At 36.6% G+C, this 19,310-nt stretch overlaps 3 protein-coding genes and 1 long non-coding RNA gene across 10 annotated transcripts in view; 3 read left to right on the top strand and 1 right to left on the bottom strand.

Annotated features, from left to right (window-relative positions):
- Positions 1–3: 3 nt before the first annotated feature.
- On the top strand, positions 4–1,249 carry LOC129769942 (leucine-rich repeat-containing protein 59). The gene is made up of 4 exons (XM_055772480.1): positions 4–273; positions 336–395; positions 465–761; positions 815–1,249. The coding sequence occupies exons 1-4, from the start codon at positions 154–156 to the stop codon at positions 1,196–1,198; spliced, it is 861 nt and encodes a 286-aa protein (XP_055628455.1). The 5' UTR covers positions 4–153; the 3' UTR covers positions 1,199–1,249.
- A 4,111-nt stretch (positions 1,250–5,360) lies between these two features.
- Positions 5,361–19,310, top strand: part of LOC129765238 (proton-coupled amino acid transporter-like protein pathetic) — a 33,158-nt gene continuing 19,208 nt past the window's right edge. The window contains exons 1-3 of one of the 6 annotated variants that reach the window (XM_055765331.1): positions 5,361–5,696; positions 7,742–7,827; positions 7,888–7,958. In XM_055765331.1, coding sequence (XP_055621306.1) covers positions 7,819–7,827; positions 7,888–7,958 — 80 coding nt within the window. In that variant the 5' untranslated portion in view covers positions 5,361–5,696; positions 7,742–7,818. Of the gene's footprint in view, positions 5,697–5,773; positions 5,871–6,817; positions 6,842–7,426; positions 7,521–7,741; positions 7,828–7,887; positions 7,959–17,985; positions 18,147–19,310 lie in introns of those variants that run through there. The other 5 variants (XM_055765327.1, XM_055765329.1, XM_055765330.1 and 2 more) reach the window with 5 other exon arrangements.
- LOC129765237 (uncharacterized) lies at positions 7,955–13,495 on the top strand. 2 transcript variants are annotated; one of them, XM_055765326.1, is made up of 3 exons: positions 7,955–8,082; positions 8,143–10,929; positions 10,987–13,495. In XM_055765326.1, exons 2-3 carry the CDS (start codon positions 10,656–10,658, stop codon positions 12,234–12,236), a joined length of 1,524 nt encoding a protein of 507 aa, XP_055621301.1. In that variant the 5' UTR covers positions 7,955–8,082; positions 8,143–10,655; the 3' UTR covers positions 12,237–13,495. The 2 variants fall into 2 exon arrangements, with proteins under 2 accessions (XP_055621301.1, XP_055621300.1); XM_055765325.1 differs by having other exon boundaries at positions 7,965–10,929.
- LOC129765240 (uncharacterized) lies at positions 13,137–14,267 on the bottom strand. Its single transcript, XR_008741408.1, has 3 exons — positions 14,125–14,267; positions 13,731–13,827; positions 13,137–13,505 (listed from the first exon to the last, which is right to left on the bottom strand). It is a non-coding gene; the product is annotated as an uncharacterized LOC129765240 (long non-coding RNA).

Genomic DNA, 19,310 nt, shown 5'->3' with positions numbered 1-19,310 from the left:
TGACGAACGGATCACTGGTAGCCACACACACACTATTGCATTATCTCAATAACGACACCGCTCAACCTGATGGCACTTGCACGTTACAGTCAACAGCAAACTTCTGCTTCGATGCGTTTTTGAGATTGCAGAACTCGTAGAGAACCAAATAAAATGTCTAAACGATCCAAAAATAAAGTTGAACAAGATAAAATTAATGTACGAGAGAGATTAACTGATAATGTGTTGGATTTAAGCCTGATGAATATATCGATCATCCCTGTAGCCGATATTGTAAGTCTATTTGAAGCATTTGAAGTGATTGTGTTTTTTCTACATGCAATACCTAATTTTAGAAAACCTTAAAACGCGCCACAATACTGGATCTGTCAAACAATATTATTACATCTATAAATGTAAGTAAAATTATGCTAGAAACGGAGGTAACGGAAACATTATTGTTAATGTTGGATTTATATTTCAAGGTGGATTTTACACAACTGGTTCAATTAACAAAACTTGATTTGAGCAAAAATAAGATAAAATTGATAACAGATGAATTCGGAAATCTCGCAAATCTTCGTCATCTGGATTTGTATAATAATCAGATCGAACGTCTTCCGCTAAGTTTTGGTCGGTTAAAAAAGCTGAGGTACCTTGATCTCAAAAACAATCCACTGAATCCAGGATTCTCTAAAATTATTGGAACATGTTCAGATCAAAAGGATTGCATAGAAGCAGCGCGAAAAGCTGTCTCGTTTATGGCCGATATTGAAAAACAGGTTTGATTTTCATATATTTGGTATATAATGTCGATCAAAAATGTATTTTCCAGGTTCTTGAAGAAAGACGCAAAGAACGGGAACTGAAAATATTGGAAATGAATCAACTGCAAGAGAAAATACAGGAGATAGCGCACAATGATAAAGCCCATGTCGACAAAAAACGGAAAAATAAAAAATCTAAAGTTAAAAACAATGAAACAGGTAGTGATAAGGATAATTCGAACCCGAAACAGAAAGGTGTTCACGAAACTACAGACATTCTCAATACTAGTCATGTACTGAAGAAGGAGAAATGTGTAGCTAAAATGAAAATTGTACTGGGATTGTTCTTTGTTGTTGTACTAATTATTGGAATCATATGTGCGATAGAACCGAACATAAAAAACTATTTCAACGAGCCGTATTCGGAGATTCTAGAAGAATATATAAAATAGACAATTATGTACAAAACTATGTGAAAATATACGAATTTTTTTCATAGATAACCAACTTATTTATAACATCCATGTCCATTAACCTCCAACATTTGATAGGGGGTAACTGATTTCGAGTGTTTCTGATTCAAACGGCTTTTTTTCCCTATTTTAAAACCGAATATACAAAGCGGACTCGATCATATACAGTCTCCTGTTTCACTGTGTATAATCGAATTGGATAAAAATAATAAATTATTTAATTTTTATAAAAATTAAATTTCTGTTTCATTTTCTTAAAGTCAGAAACACCTTTACATGTATCCGGAGCTGATAGGGGTAGTGGGGGCAAATTGGTCACTTGGTGGTATAACTATTGACTATAGATGCCGTATCGATAGTCACCTTATGTTTGAAGAATTTAATTACTTTTGAGTCACCCTGTACTTCAGTATAGCTGTCACTCTTGATAGCCATTAGGTCGTTGTTCTGTGCACATGGTATCTAAGGAATTTCTCTCGAAATTTAGATTATTCAATCTGATATACTGGAGAAATTATCAGTTTCATATTCTAAGAGAGGTGAGCAGATGTTTTGTTTGATCTCAGCGATTAATTAGCATAGAAATTACTTTGATGTTTGGGGGCAAAGTGATCATAGATCAATAATAACATACAATGTTCTCTTTTCCAAAGCTGATATACCGCATCACATTCTGCTCTTGAAGAGGTTCCTTTTGTGACTTGACCCAGGATAAACATGCCACTCCAACTAAACCAACCCTCATTATGCGGAACGTTGTGTGTTTTTCTACGTTTTTGTATGCATGAGAAAATTTAAATTGAAACTCTAGGTGAATAGCCAGGCTTATTTCATACATGTACCTACTATATCAAATATGATTTGAACAAATTTGGACGAAACAAACGCATAAATATATCCCACTTAGCTTGATATGTGCGAGTGACCACTATGCGCTCTAAGCAATAAAAAAATGCGATTTTTCACCTTTTTTCTAATGATGAAAAGTGTACTATTTTGAATTTTTCTAGTAAAAGCCGTTTGCTATCTTGGACAACAATGAGCTGAACTATAATATTCTTCGAGAAACGGGTAGGGGCATGGTGGCCACCCTAAGCCACCCGAGAAACGGTATGTGGATGCTGGAAATGGGCATATTCCTTAGGGTGGCCACCATGCCCCTACTTCTCCTATATGATCATATTATTTTGACGAAAAAATCCTTTTACGCATATGGAAATGGGCATATTCCTTAGGGTGGCCACCATGCCCCTACTTCTCCTATATGATCATTTTATTTTGACGAAAAAATCCTTTTACGCATATGAAATGATTTTTTTTTGTTTCGGGCTCTATTTGCCTCAAACCATTCGAAAGACGAGAGAATTTGATACAATACGTGGATGTTGTATTAATTCGCGCGAATTAAAATATCGTGGCAAGAAGTGAACACGCCACGCCCGCTGCAGTGAAAACATGGTCGTACGCTGCAATGAATAAATATATACATTAAGCTGAAATACAATAGTAATAAACTAATTTAGACAAATTTTTAATACCGTCCCATGATATTTGCAAAGCTACACGTCATAGCCTCACTACTATTGATGCACTAGTCAGTCCTAACTACCTTGTCATAAATATACCCTGCTGATTGGTAAATAACAAGGCGCCTAGAAGTATATCCTAAGGTGGGCCAACTTGCTAAAACTACTCTTCAGCCATCTTGGAAGTCTACTGTGTTTTGTTTGTAAAGAAAACACAATACGCTAGTGCCGAAGCTCGATAATGATCAGTCTGTCTCTTTCACACTACACGCAAATAATTCTCCTTCTGCTTTCTTACGTACTGTTTTCATATACTGCTCCCCTTACCAACTTAGTGACGAAACGCCCTCCCCTTAGGATATACTTCTAGGCGACTTGGGTAAATAATATCAGACATTGATTGCGGGCTTTTTTTCTTTCAAACTTTTGTACTGTGTTTTGACGTAGGATTACGTCTTTCGGGAACATATTGGGGTACAAATTGAAAAACGAATATCGATCGCATCGTGAAAAATGTCCAATTTCAAACGCTTATTGCTCAGTCATTTCACGACGGATTGATGAGATTTTTACATCAAAACATTGCGGCACTCTATAACAATTTTTAACCTTGAATAAAATAATATATATCATGTAATTAACTATCGAACAATTGAAAAATCTCAACCCCTATCCAAACGGTACTGATTGGTCGAAATTGACGTCATTTCTTTTTCGCCTGCTTCGCTTCTTTCGTTCCCCGATAAGTCAAATATTTGCATGGCGAGCGAGTGGGGGCGCCTATTTCTTACATACCAACTGATATAAAAGGACGGTAGCATTTTTGGATTTCTCATTCTCGTTCAACGCTCAGATCGGCAAACATCTGGGCTACTAGTGTGCAGCGTTCTACAAATCAACCAACACCATACGGTGCGGCAAAGGAGAGGAAGCCATCGGCAACCAACGATGGATGCGGTGCGGCAAAGGGAGCAAAGAAGAGGAAGCAGCGGAGAGCATCGAATTAAATCTAGTGTGCATTGCTGGTGCGCTCCTCTTCACATCAACAATTGGATGCGGCAAAGGAGGCAGAAGAGCGAAGTGCATTGCATCGCATCGTATCACACCCGCTATCCGTCGTTTAGCTCGTCGTGGTTGTGCCAATCAAACCCTCGCAAATCGACGCACAGAAGCTGATGGCGCCAAAGTCAAGGAAAGCATCAGCGAATCCGTAAAAGCTACCGCTCCCAAAACTGAACTGCTTCATCCGACTGAAACGCAGCATATTCCGTACAACCCATTAAACCATTCCAGTCCTTCTCAGGACTATCAATTTGTTTTGAAACAAAAGAGTTTATTTTACTGTTTTCCACTTACCACAAAAACTATATAAACCGATCAAAAATACTGTTTATTTTTACAAACTTGTTCACTCTTTCTCGACCTACCTTTAGAAAGACATTTTCATTGTCGCTCAGAACTCCTCAGCAAACGAGTCTGCTTTCGGCGGCACGCCATGAGCAATATTCATTTAGGGAGGCAGATTAATCTCCCATCGAACTAGCAGGCCCGAAGGCAGTTTTGAATTGATAAAATTTAAATGTATTTATTTTTGACGTAGGATTACGTCTTTCGGGAATATATTGGGGTACAAATTGAAAATCGGAAATCGAGTACATCGTGAAAATTGTCTAATTTCAAACGCTTATTTCTCAGTAATTCCATGATGGATTGATGAAATTTTTGCGTCAATCGATTTCGGCACTCCATAACATCTTTTTATATTGAAGAAAATAATATATATCATGAAACTAACTATCGAGCAATTGAAAAATCTCAACCCCTATTCTAACAGAAATACCCACTTCTGATTGGTCGAAATTGACGACACATGCGGCGGGTCACTAAGAGAGACATTAAAACCAAGCTCCACGGGGAAATCGGCATAGCAAATACATGAAAGTAGGGGGAGCTTTCGTTCGTTCCTATCGAAATGTGTTCCCTAACAGAGACATCAAAACCAAGCTGCCTGGGAGAAATCAACATTGCAAATACATGTAAGTAGGGGGAACTTTTGTTCCTACCGAAGTGTGTTCCCTAACAGAGGCATCAAAACCAAGCTTCCGGGGGAAATCGGCATTGCAAATACATGAAAGTAGGGAGGACTTTTATTCCCACCGAAATGTGTTCCCTAACAGAGACATCAAAACCAAGCTGCCTAGGGGAAATCGGCAATTCAAAAAAGGAGAAGGGAGAACTTTTATTCCTACCGAAATGTGTTCTCTGTAATGTAATTCTTCAAACATATCCAAAATCAACAGAAAGCCTAACGGAATCCTACGTCAACTATGCGGTCGTGTCTCGGACACAACCCTCCTGTGACTTTTTTTTCTAGCAGGATTGTGTTAGACAGTGTTTGTGAGAGAATTTAGCAACACACCACAATCAGTCGATGCTGCGCAACTTTTTCATTCAAGATTTCATATGAACTCATCGGATAGGTACAATTGCGTCGCTTTAATATGTTGCTCCACACACATACAGATCCAACAGAACAGCGCAATTGTGACATTAGAATGTGAGACATTAGAACCGCTGTGCTACGGTATTTTCGCTTAGCTACATTTTTACTACAAAACGTCCAATAACACGATACATGTGCTCTAGACAAAAGTTGTGATGTTAAAAGCAACACCAGTTGTATTTGTATGTTTGCATCAGCCGGTCGCAGTCAATGTCGTGTGAGACATTGACAGAAGATATTGGATCATAGTGCGGTGCTTGTGTGTTCCTTGTGTGATTTGGAAAAATAGTGGGTTTTCGATTCAAACTATTGATTGATAATTACGTCCGCCACTTGAACACGATAGTGAAAATCTTGGTGCCTTGATTGTGTATCGCATTCTCTCGAAAGTTGTAACAATTTTTGAGATAGTTGCGTCAGACGAAAGTTATCTCGAAACCATAATCAGGTAATTTTGAAGGAATTCATCAATCAAGGATAGTGTGTAGCAATCAATTCAAAGAAAATAATTGAATTTGCTGCATATAGTGCAAGTTCAGTCTACATGAGCATCAGTAGCCACGTGTTTCGTCGTGGATAATGAGAGAACTGTTCGTGAATCCTACAAAGTGAGAAATTCGAGGTACTAATACCAGCTTAGTTACACCGAAAATTGCACACATCCATGGGAAGAGAATGCATTGGGTGAATCAAATTTCAAGCCTTTTCGAAGCAGAAATAATCTATGATTGTGATATCCATTTTCCAATACGTACGGGTAAAGCAATGCTCATTCACTTTCAACGCGGGAAATATCAATAAACTTCAATCGCTGTCCCTCGCGTGTGAATCTACTTATTTTCATATATATTTTATCATACAAAACAGTCGTTTTTGAAGAATGTAATCCGGCAAATGATGCAATAGTTTCTAAAAATTGCCGATTCTAAATTCATGCAAACAATCTTTAATGCTGCAACAATTGCATGAAGCTGGTACATAGAAAAACCTGGTGGCATTGGCCCACTTCTGTGTTAATTTGATAATTAATGCAAAAGTTATTTCAAGATAATGGTGAGCTAAATTTAGATGATAGCTATCATGTTCGGCAGCTCAAAACGCAATGTGGGAAAGAGTGTATTTTGAGATTTACAAATGTCTCGTGACGGTTCAATCCAACAGTTAGCTGATGATACATTATTTTCCAGCATAGACCGAAGAAAAACATATCCGTTACCCTGCATTTATCCAGTCTTCAAGCTGTAGTATAAACGTTTTACCTGTGCGCTAACGTAATGTGGCTTGATAATTAAATGAAGCCCTTTGCGGCGACTGAAAATGTGTACACGATGACCGACATAATTGTAACAAATTTACACACCCGAACAGCGTACTCATTTTTGCTTCGTCATTATTTTTTCAAACAATTTTTCCGAAAACAGAAAAACGATGATCTTTCTGTTTTTTTTTGTGATTACCACTTAGTATTTCATTGTGTTGAACGAGCTATCTTCTGGACACTAGTATTAGGAGACACAAAAGTATATTACACTCTCGCTATAATATATTGCAATTTGTCGTTCCTACGTTCAGTTAGGTGCAATTAGCGTTGAAGTGAGTATAGGAATTGATTGTAGTCGGAGCAGTTGACATGACGAGCTGAAAACTGATGTTCTAAATGCATTTTTCATTATCAAATTACAACAGCATATAGACCATTGTATGGAATGTGACTTCTGCAGTCTGTAAATAAAATATGTGTTTGCTCAGAGCGCTTTCAAACATGTTTAACTGAATTGAAGGACAAGTGATGTAATAGTTGTTCAAAAAAAAACAAAGTTAATTTATCTGTGAAATACGTGGCATTTTATCATTAACAGAAACGGTGATAAGAATGTAACATCAATAGGTTTTGCCGATACCAAGCATGATAGCATCGGATATTGTTTTATTTTTTTGAAAACAACATTCTTTAATCTCCATGTATATTTCGGTTAATTATTGACGATATGTGCGGAATTGCTTGTTGTTACTATGCATTGACTAATAAGAACAAACTTACTGAAGCCGAAGGTTTGTTCTACCCCGATCAACAAAAGTCACATATTATAAGCTTTGATCTCAATACGTTTATTAAAGTTCAAAGCCTGTCGGCCTTATCATGTATTTATATAATTAGATTAATAAGATTGAACTTGATAAGATTTGCCTGTGGAATATGAACCTATGAAAATAAAAAAAAACACCATTTCTCCATAGACTCCCATTGAGTACGCCACTTTGCATGTAAGAGGTAAATGGAACTTACAGAAATCAAAGTCTATAATTCAAACAGTCCGCTTTGTCTCGGGCGTACGCTCCACCCTAGTTAAAACAACGGTCAGATCTTGAAAAGTGATTCCAATAAAATGTGTGAACGGAACAATTTAAAACCCACTGACGTGTTGCATTTCCATTTATCCAAACAGTCTTCCTACGAATGACCATCAGGCTGTACGTTAAACTTAATTATAGTTTGCTTGTTCGACATTCCTTTCAGATCTTCATTGGCGCAACTCAACATAAGCAATTAAATCAATTCGTCTTTCACGATGGTTAATGTAAGTATTGTTTATTGCAGTTTTTTTTTATAGGACTAACGTAGTTCGTCCTTTCCTTAGGAATATACCGGTCCGCCAGCTCAAGAGCTGGAAACATTTTTACCCAAGGATGTGAAAAATGGAACGTCAAAGTGAGTCTATCATGTAGCTTTTAATATGAGGTACAACATCACTGCGTGCCAAATGAAATCGACAAATGACAAAACATGAGAATTTTTGATTCGTATGAAAGTTTGTATTCCATTTGGGTTGGAGGTAATATGAGTTTTCCACAGCAATTGGGAATATTTTGACTCAAGTGTAATTTTTCAATAGGGTGCATCGATTTTAGTAAGAGAAATCTTTGATAATTTATATCTCAAAAATGTCGTATCGAAATAAAGTCTTAGAAAGAGTTATATAGTATTTATGTTTAAACGTGAAAAAAATCACTGAGAAAAAAATAGTACTCTCAATATCTAAAATATGTATTTAAATTTATTATTCATAATTCATAAATTCATTCAAAGTCTATAAGTCGGACATTATGGGTTTAAACATAATTAACCTGTTTACGTTATGCCTAGATTGTACCTCTCAGTCAGGTATCTTCTGCATAGTTTGCCGGATCAGCTAGTATCTCTGTATACTAGCTGACCCGGCAAACTTCGACCAGCTCAAAATTTGTTTTTTTTCCAAAATATATATTTTTATAAAGGCTCATATGGCGTTAGCCTCACGGGGCCGGGAGTTCAATACTTTGACAATTTTTCTTGTTATCTATGTTAGTAATATGTAACCGATTACTCGCGGTTGGCTCGAGGTTAGTATGTGTTTTCGTAATTGGGATGTTGCTGTCTCCAATGCGCTGTACGTGTGCCCGACACGGGATACTTCCTATTGGGATGCAGCTGACCATTAATCAGCAACGCCCCCCTAGTCCGTACCTCATATCTAGCGTGGTGCGTCTTTCTCGACTCGAGGAATCCAGGATAGAATGGTCACTAGCCGGCGCAATCATCAGTTCGTGTAGAGTTGTCATGAGCGGTACAACCTTTGGCTCTTGTTGAATGATCAGTGGACTGCACAACCTTTGGCCCGTGTGTCTGTAAAGAGTGTGTGTATGTATTGCCGCGACTAAGCAAAAGTTTATCGATCGGATAGGAGGGATATGAAACGGGGACACAACGAAGGAAACATCATTAAACGTTGACATCGGCGTTTCTGAGGAACAGGTATAGATGAAGCAGAAGATCAGGATCACGGCTACCTAAGACGGGGATCTCTTTGTTTTTTGTTATCAATACCTTCAAACATTCACGTTTTCTTACTAAGCGCAAGTTCATGGGTCCAATCGCAGAACTGTTCATTGATTGATCTTCTAATCGACCCCGTTGAATTTACCTTTTACTAAAAAAAATCCTAGTATTTCTATCAAAACTCATCATTATAATATCAGATTATTTCAGACACAATTCTCGTTCGAGATTTTTCAACCACTTGCAAATAACATGTTTCTCCGTTACATGGAATAAATGTTTGATACAGAAAATATGATAGACTAAAGACAGCCCTAAATCGGACAATTCCTTCCTCGAGTTCTGCTCGTATCAACACATCCGGCGATCTTTTTTTTTTGAATAAATAGAAGAAGATATAGGAGTGCGATTCATCACATTAAAATACATTTCCAATTTCGACCAAAGATCAATTTCGCTAGCGCAAACATCAAATGGACTAACAGCACTTGTAATTGTAGAACATATGGGAATTTAATTTTCCGAATTTTCCCTTTTTCCTTCAGAGTTTTTCGAAAATTTTCAATTGTCATGTTTGGTTGGAGCATTTTTGGTTGAAATATGTGTAATATTTTTATGGGACCCCCTCTCCATTCCAGAGGAGGGAGGGGTGTCATACCATCATAGAAACATTTCTCATACCCAAAAACCCTCACATCCCAAACTTGGCTCAATTCGCTTGATTAGTTTTCGAATTATGCAGAAGTTTGTGTTTGTGTGCACCCATACATGCAGCGTCAACTCGTTTGGCACCCATACATCCAGCTTTGTTTGGAATCCAATCTTCTGCAAATGGTTCCAAACGGTTTTATGGTCTATACCCAGTTCTTGGCCAATCGAGCGAGTGCTCATATGCCGGTCTACATGGATGATTTCAACGATTTTATCGGTTTCCACGATGATTGGCCTACCAGTACGGGGTGTATCTTCGACAGTCACTACACCAGAACGAAATCGATCAATCGGGTCCATAAACTACACGATTTTTTTCGGCCGACTTCGTTGCAGTTTTACCTCGCAGGTAGTAAAAACGTAAAACATGGTGAATTTCTTGCTTGGTGGACTCCATCTTTGACGCGCTATAACTTAAGACAGAAAAGGACAATCACAACACTGTCAAAATGACACTTTTAGCACAGATTGTCCTCTTTAAATAACCGTATTCGCGTTGACAGTGCGACGGTAGTGCCTCCTAGTGTTGGCAGGTGTTGGCTTCTCATTAGGGGGCAAAACATAAACAAACCGCCATCGAAAATATACAAATTTGATACAGTGATTACTCATTGTAATTCTTTGATTGTGTCGTCTGCTGGTTTTAGGAATCTTTAAACAGCTTTCAAACAGCATATTACGGTGAATAACGAATATTCTGGCCTCGAATATCTGGAGGACTGAGATTTTAGGGTAATTTCTTTAATAAAATTTTGAATGAAACTTGAAAAGAAATGAAGTGCTGTTATATTAAACAGTTCTGTCAATTCATTGTCTTTCATAATAAAGCGAAAAACATTACGATACAATTCATTTGCAGTGCAGTGCTTCGTGGAGAAAATGGCCGAGTGGAAGCAAAGTGAACCTTGCAACGAGCCTTGTGATGAAAATATCGGGATTCAATCTATAACACCGCATTCTAGTAAAGTGGTTTGTATAGTTCCTGGATGTCGTACACGGAATGGCCAAGGATATTCATTCCACAACTTTCCCCCGAAGGCGGATAGAAAACGGTATAAGGTTTGGTTGACAAAATTGCGACTGAATTATGAGCCATCTCTGTCGTCGAAAGCTTGCAGCTTACATTTTAGCATTACAAACTTTGTTGTTCCTAGTAAGTAGTGTTTTTCTGTTGCATTCTAAAATACTAATGTCTAATATTTTATTCTAGCTGCGAGAAGGCTTACTGAACGGATGATTTTAAAAAGAACAGCCATACCAGACATCAACTTACCTAAACCAATTTGTAACACAGTGAGAGAAATAGCAGCTAAAAATCGCGCAGAACGAGCAGCCAGGTGGAATGAATTTAAACCAGATCTGAATCATTATATGGAGGACAGCCAAATGTCGATCTGTGATGATACTGAGGACGCAATAGACATTATTACAGCACCGGACTTTGAGCAAGCAGCTGTTATTACATCACCGGACTTTGTGCAAGCAGCTGTTATTACATCACCGGACTTTGTGGAAGCAGCTGTTCAGGTGGACACGCTTGATTTGGATAAACTTTTTATCGGTCGTCGTAGAACTATGTCTGTCCACTTTAAAACCGATTCGGAGTTGAACTCCTGGACAGGGTTAGCTTCCCTCAAAATGTTGGATACCATCGTTGAGGGCTTATGTTCGTTGGCCGCGTATAAGAAGCGATCGCACTCTACCGTTCCTGTAGAAGAGGAAGTGCTTGTAGTGTTTGTGAAAATGAAAACGAATATATCGTTCTCTTGCATGAGTGCTCTGTTTAACTTACATTACCAGACTATTTCTCAGGTGTTTTACCGGATAGTTCCATTGTTGAAGATGATGTGCACTCCATTAGTACCATGGCCAACACAAGAAGAAGTTAATCGCAATATGCCACACTATTTCCGACCATATTATACTGACGTTATCGCTGTACTCGATTGCACTGAAATGCCAATTAAAAAACCAAAATGTCTCCACTGCAGGATCAACGCATATTCGCATTATAAAGGACGTGAGACTGCGAAGTACTTGATTGCAGTTACTCCAGGAGGAACAATATGCTATATAAGTCATGGATATGGCGGGAAGGCTTCGGATAAGCAAATAGTTACTGCGGAAAAATTGCTCGAAAAATTTAAAATTGGTGAAGCAGTGATGACCGATAAAGGTTCCAGCATAGATACTGAATGTAAAGCCCTCGGAGTGAAGCTTGTGCGACCACCATTTCTAACGGCTCCTCGATATCAGCTGAGTACAATGGATGCTCGTGTAAATGTTTCTATAGCCGCGTCAAGAGTACATGTGGAACGAGCTATACAACGCATAAAAATTTTCGAAATATTCAACAACAAAATCGATACACGTTTTCTTCCTATATTGGATGATTTAATATACATTGCCTGTGGAATTGTCAATATTTCGAAGCCAATTCTGTCAAACGAACGATTTTAGAATTAGAATTTTTTATTAATAATACTTTAGAATACATATATTAAACAGACGAATATAGATATTTCAAAAAAAAAAAACATTAAAATAAACCTCCTTCAGCACTGCTACCATCGTTCTAACATAATCTGGATCGAATTGAACTTCCTGAACATAGCATTTATCATCATATTCTGAATAGATTATAAAATCTGCTACTCTACATTTTGTTATGAACATAGTTAGTTGCAACTGTGCGTAATATTGATGATTTTTTTTCAAAACATTTAATCTTGTAAAATAGGGAAGAAAATCAATTAAATCACTCAATGATTTATTTTCCCTTTCTTTTGGACACTTAATTTCTATTATTCTCCCTTCGTTTATAACAATTCCGTCAGGAGAACATCCCAGCCATGAAATATGTGGGGGTATTACGAAACCACAACTCCAAACGTTTTTTCTGTAGTCTCGCTCATATGCTGTTATGGCTTTTGATTCGCATCGGATCCCATGTACGATTGCTGGTGTTGAAAGATGTTTCGGTGTCACCATACTCAGGATTTTACTTTTCCAATTTTTGTTCTTGTCGGGTTGATTTGTGTAGTATGTATACACAGAGTATGCACTGGATGAAGTGATGCGCCGGCTTCGTTCTTTTTTCCATTGCGATGATACTCTTTGTTCTATAGTTCTTGTACATATTTTCAAAGACTCGTATTCCGATACTTTCACATTAATTTCGAAATGAAGTTGCAGATCCTTTTCTAACGGACCTATAAATTCCATTATTTCACGATCGATCATCGTGAAGTTATCAGGATGAAACGATCTTCTCAGGAAGGATTTAAGTAGACTGCAAGTCATATTTTCTTCAATAGAAATTAACGAATCAATGGATTCTGTAGAATGACTTTGCACATCTATATCGAGAAGTGTATTCAGAACATCAGATTCATCATTTTTGTCAATATTTTTCATTTCTCGTCCTTTCTTTTCGTATGCCAGACCGCTTTCAGGGAATCCTAATAATTAATAATTAAAATTTTATTTTAAAAAATCGATCAATAAATTGGAAGCAAACCTTTCACGAAAAGCTGAAGAATGTTGGTACCCTCATCGTGAGTCAAACCCGCCGGCGAGGCAGCTTCAGTCGTATCTTTTGTATTCGTCATTTTTTTGCAGAATGCGGTCAATGGTGTTGTCTTGTACATATCGTCAGCAACTTTTTCTGCAATTTTACCCCACTTTTGTTGCAAATCTGTTACTGTAAGCAATGGAACTGAAGGGAACCTAAAAATAGAAAAATTGATTTTTGCCATTTGTATTTCCATCCGCACCAGACCTTCCTTTGAAAAGACCACTTTTCAAAGGAAGGTCTGGTGCGGATGGAAATTTTGTGTGGATCAGCTCTAGGTGATGATGACTTCAAACAAGTCGCAAATATGGTAAAGCCGTCCTCGTGCACGGTTTGAACTCCGACAAGAAGCAAGTGGTTAGCTTGAAACACCCGTTCACCTTCGACTATCAACCTGCTTCCTCCTCCGACGTATTGAAAAATATCGGCAAGCTGCAAATTTACCGTCATCATCGAAGAGTTTATCGCATTGGATGCCTGTTTAAGAAAGAAATATTAAAGGTTTTCATTAGCTTTTCATTGCATTAGAAATATTCCGGAACTATTTTTTGTTCAAATCGCACTAAAGTAACTAAAGATTTTTACCACAGATTCAGGAAGAAACCTCGAAACATCGATTTTCATTCATAATTTTGATTCGAAACGAGAGATGAAATTCCACTTCGCAAATCATACTAGTTTTTGAATATTAATTATGGACGAACAATACAAGTACGATTTGCACGAATGGTGAAAAAAGATTATGCATATGGTATATGATATTTTCTTACTCACCATTTTTGCAGAAAGCTATAGAATCTCAAGATAACTTTGAACAAAAATTATAGTTTTTCTCACTGCGTTTGTTTACGTTTCACCCCCTAATTTGAAATGTCAAACTCAATGCCGTCAACGCGGATAGTATGACCCGATGCGATAAGTACAACACAAGATATGTTTAAGTGTTGCCATATATTGACAATATACGACATTTCTTTTTTCCCAACCCAATATATATAGATTAGAGTGCCAATGAAAATTTGGTTTTGGTTTTGATGAAGGAAATTGGGGTTTTCGAAAAAAAAATTGATTCCAAATGTCTTCAAATTGCATGTGATGTCGAGATCTACTGTCATCTCGATTTTTTTTCTCAAAAATCGACACTGGGACAAAACGTATGGTTTAGGGTGCTAATGAAAATCGTCATATCCATTTTTCATACGGAACTCCCTGCGAAATGTTGATTTGCACGATAAAATACTTCATTTTTTCGTAAAAAATCGACTCTTCAGACAAAAAACGACCGATTGCCAAAAAGTCAATTTATGACAAAAAATTTTTTTTCGTGATAACATCAAATTTCGAGGTTCCATGCAATTCATACAATTCATTCATCAATTCATAGACATACTGTTATTCACTTTATAAGGAAGATTGTTCGACTGATGAATGGTGTTTGAATCTGAATAACTTTATATAAGTATACAGAGGTACCTTAAATATACATGACTTCAAGTACAATCCATAACCCATAACGTCCGGTTAAATCAACGAGGTGTATTTGTATTGTTGAGATTTCAATTCTACTTTGAAAACTGTTCGTGTTTTGATTGTGATGTTAAAAGTTTGTATTAACATTTTACGGACCGCTCACGAGTTTTCTCGTTTTCGCGTTCCTTCTTCACGGACTTGTGTGAAATTAGCGGATAAAAGTTTTTGTTGTGTATTAGATATAGGAAATTGCGTAACGGTGGGGGGATGGGGTCCTAAATTCGGATTTTTAGCCTTATTAAATATTTTTGTACCGCATAGTTTTTGATTATATTTCTCGATATATCATAGTAAGATGCACTTTCAGTATTTTTTTCAAATTTTTATCTTGAAGCTATTGAGCCGTGCCAAAAATTGAAAGGTACGTTTTTCATCATAGATCCTATGGTGAATTACATAGGGATTCGAAAAATAGTCAAAATTTCTATACAATATTTTCCACAGAGCTAGTGATTTGGTTTGGGGGCACTTCCTTACCCAGCAAGACCCTTTCTCCCGTACAACTCGTGAATGTTTTGACCAATAACTTTTCTCATACCCTTTTTCGACTAATGAAAAGTTGGCTAACGATAGATAAAAATATTCTCTATCGAATGATTTTTATCTCGAAAATGTGTTTTTGGTCCTTCAAATAACTTTTTTAAATTTTCTTTAAAATAATTAATTTCTCCCATACATCTTGGGCTATAATTTCTCTCAGACCCTTTTCCAACTAATAAAATTTTAGCTAGAAGATAGGTATTTTAAAAATTAAATATTAAATATTAAATATTTCTCTATCGAATAACTTCCATAACTCTATTCGAACAATTTTTTTGATTTTCAAAATTCTGTATATTTTTCTATATTGATCCATGCTCACGTTTCAGTTTATAGCTTTTCTCTGTCACGATCAAGAAAAAAATGAATTATGTGGAAAGCTGAATGATTCAATTCTCTATCTAATGAGCATGATTTTGAAGGTTGTTACTTGATAAACAATCAATTTATTTCAACTGGATTAATTCATTACAGGCAAACCTTTTTTTGTGCGGGGGATAGGGACCGCACCAAAAAAATCGTGCAAAACTTCACCAGTAGCTCTAAGAAATCGTGTTCGGTACAAATTTGAAAAAAAACTTTTGTTTTTGTGCGGTGTATAGGGACCGCATAAAAAAATCCCCAAGAAAATAATTGATATTGATTGAGACTTCGGAAGGGAGTCTCGAAGCGCCGGATTGCGGCAGACCTCGATATTTCTGAATCAGCTATGAGGAAGAGGCTCATATCAGTTAGTGATTTATGATTTGAGTCTTCTATCTTCGTCTATCTCTTCGAATCCCACAACAGGGCAACGAAGCAACAGCGCTGCAAGGCAAAGCGTCGGAATCCTCAGAACCGAATGAAGAAGAAAAATTGCTTTAAAATAATTTAGAATGAATTTCAATTGAAAAATATTTTTTATATTTACCATGCATTCAGTTCAATAACGGTAATCTGGTTTTGTCTTACAGGTTTTTTTTCCGGTCCTTAATATGTTAAGATAAAACAAGATTTTTTAATATCGCTAGGTTTTATACTAATCCAAATATCTTCAAATGTTTTTCAACGTAATTTCTAAACATATACTTTTACCATAATGATGTATTTGGAAACGTTGTTGGAAATTATATGCAAATTCATAAAATTTCATGAACATGACGATGTAACACGATAAACATAATAAAAGGGCCTATTTGCTATAAAAAAGACAATAAATTAGAAATCTTTTTTTTAATATCTAGACAATGGCTGCATTTAGAAGGAGGAACATTCATAAAAATTTGATGTTCCACAAGGTTCGACGAAAATAATTTTACCATCTTGTACTAAGTTTTGAATTTCCTACATGGCTTTAAGTTTTATATGGAAAAAAAGTTAAAAAAATTGAAAAATACATATTTCAGATATTGCAAATTAAAGTTTTTTCGTAAATAAAAAAAATGGGTACTATTTTTTTTCTCAGTGTATATTTTTCCACATTTAAACATCAATACTCTTCTCTGTTTCTAAGACAATATTTCGATACGACTCATAGTTTTCGAGATATAAATTATCGAAGATTTCTCTTACTAAAATCGATACGCCCTTTTCAAAAGCTACGCTTGAGTCAAAACATTCCCAATTGCTGTGGAAAACTCATATTTCCCCAACTCAAACGGAATACAAACTTTCATTCGAATCAAAAATACATGTTTACAAATTCTGCATTCTTAGGACGATTTCATATGAAATTGCTCCAAAAGAATCTGATATCTGATACTGAGCATGTTACCAATATCTTATTCCGCGGAAATACGTTTTTTAGACTTCAGCTTCAATATCGCAGCTGCAAAAGTTTGCACTGGTTTGTATGCAAATGAATCCACAGTTGTATTCTTGAAAAAATAATTTAGTATGTTGAACTCCATTTTCTCTGATTGATTTCCCGCGGTGTGAATAAATCGATAAAAAATGTTTTCTCCTTTAAAAACCATAAGATGTCTGTAACAAAAAAAATGAACAATAAATCCGGATTTTGGAAAGAAGACGAGGAAAGAATGTTAAAAGTTATCACATGAAGGGAAAAACGAATGCGGAGGATAAAATTGCCGCAAGTTTTGCGAAACGGTGCAGTGTAGGGAATAAATCAAAAACATGCCATTGTGCCGAATTTATCCACATCGTGCGTAAATGCATGCTAGTAGTTTTTTAGGGAGAAGCTGTTGGTTGATTCCGTACTTTAAGTGTACAGCATAGCAAATGTGCTTATTATTGGCAATTATGTTTGTATTGTCTCTCCGCACTTCTTGAACATTCAATCTTTACAGGGCATGTTGGGCAAGTTGAATGCTGTTGCAAGAAATTTTTGAAAAGCATTGGAGTCATCATTGTCGAATGATGCAAGTTTTGGTTCTGTATAATCATGTTAGATGTTAGAAAAACGATCAACTTGAATTTCTGCAGCAAGCACAAACGACACATCCAACACATGTTGCATCGATCACATATAGGTGCGTTGGAAAACAAGAAATCGTTTTTCGTTTATGCTCCTTATGTTGCTTCGCACAGGTTAAAATGTATGCATTAAAGTGCAGCATGAATTAGTCCTTTATCACCACTGAAAGCAGTCGGTTGCATTGGCTGCATTACATTGCATTCCAAATCAATTGTGTTTTCCATTTGATCATTGCCGTTCATTTAGTGAAAATAGTGATGGCCAGTGAACACCGGTTTAACAACAACAATTCGGAGAAATGCGACACGAGGTGATTTGAAAGAATTACACTTTGTAGTAATGGATGAAACTTGACCGATAAATAAATTTACATATAGTGAAATAGTATTACTTATTTTTTGTTCTATATAGTCAAAGGTATTGTATAATCACAAAAAATGATTAAATGCAATATTAAATTGAATACATAGAATACACAACTATTGAATTTAGCTGTCTGTTTTCAAACATAACTAACAGTTCATCTAACGAAGTCTATCATGGAAAATGGACTCTTTGAAACATTCAAAGGAAGTTATCAAATCCGAATAAGGATATAAAGCGTGCGAGGTGGTACGACACAGTCCTTTTTAAAAAATGGAAACAAATAAATTGGCGTATATCGACCAGGTTACGGGAGACGGCGCTTTTCTCGTCAGAAGCCACTTGCGTGACGTGATTTCTGAACCACATTGATTCACTTTATTCGCCGTGTAGAACGTGAGGATATGCGCACAACCACGAGACGAATATGACAAATCGTGCATGTCGTTCCGGCCGTTTGTGTCAGCTCACATGCGCTATACATTTCGAAATTCACGCCTAGTTTAAGACATATTCAAAATTTGTGATTGAGTGCGCATTAGGGCTAAAATGGGAACATGTTGTTCCGAAAACAATAAATTAACCGTTTTTACCAAAAAATAAAATTCTTCCAGCAAACTAGTCCGCATGGTTTTCGAAAATCATATTCAGGTTGTTTTTAGATTCTGAGGTTGAGACATGTTTCCATTCGAATCTACACATTCTTTCTTTACCTTCAATAAAATCATAGTAGGCGTTGTTAGTCTGACTGAAATTCGCGTTGATGGCTTGAGCTTTATGCTTCGTTAGTGTAAAGCGAATAAGGTTGGGCGATCTTGGAACGATCTTCAGAAGATCGATTTTTCCATTCAGATCTCCCATTTTTTGGATCGATTCTTTGCACTCGAAAAATCCCGAAAATCGACCGTTTTTCTTTCGATTTTTTCGATCTCAGAAAAACTTTTTGTAAACTCGTTTCTCAGTGTACATCGAAAACCAGCTAACAAAACCAATACCCAAGACCACCTAACAAATATTACAACCTTGACTCAGGTTTGTAAAATTTGTTTGTACATTTGGATCACTTCATGAAGCTTGCTGACTAAATCAGTCCGATTCTTTCACGATTTGC

This window comes from Toxorhynchites rutilus, chromosome 2 (assembly GCF_029784135.1).
Source record: "Toxorhynchites rutilus septentrionalis strain SRP chromosome 2, ASM2978413v1, whole genome shotgun sequence".
Taxonomy (NCBI): Eukaryota; Metazoa; Arthropoda; class Insecta; order Diptera; family Culicidae; genus Toxorhynchites; species Toxorhynchites rutilus.
The sequence above is the reverse complement of the archived record's forward strand: the minus strand, read 5'-3'. Positions and strand labels throughout refer to the sequence as shown.

Coding starts and splice junctions, on each gene's coding strand:
- LOC129769942 (XM_055772480.1), top strand. CDS start 154: ATGTCTAAACGATCCAAAAATAAAGTTGAACAAGATAAAATTAATGTA. Junction 274..335: donor TCATCCCTGTAGCCGATATT/GTAAGTCTATTT, acceptor ACCTAATTTTAG/AAAACCTTAAAACGCGCCAC. Junction 396..464: donor ATATTATTACATCTATAAAT/GTAAGTAAAATT, acceptor TTATATTTCAAG/GTGGATTTTACACAACTGGT.
- LOC129765237 (XM_055765326.1), top strand. CDS start 10,656: ATGGCCGAGTGGAAGCAAAGTGAACCTTGCAACGAGCCTTGTGATGAA. Junction 10,930..10,986: donor TACAAACTTTGTTGTTCCTA/GTAAGTAGTGTT, acceptor ATTTTATTCTAG/CTGCGAGAAGGCTTACTGAA.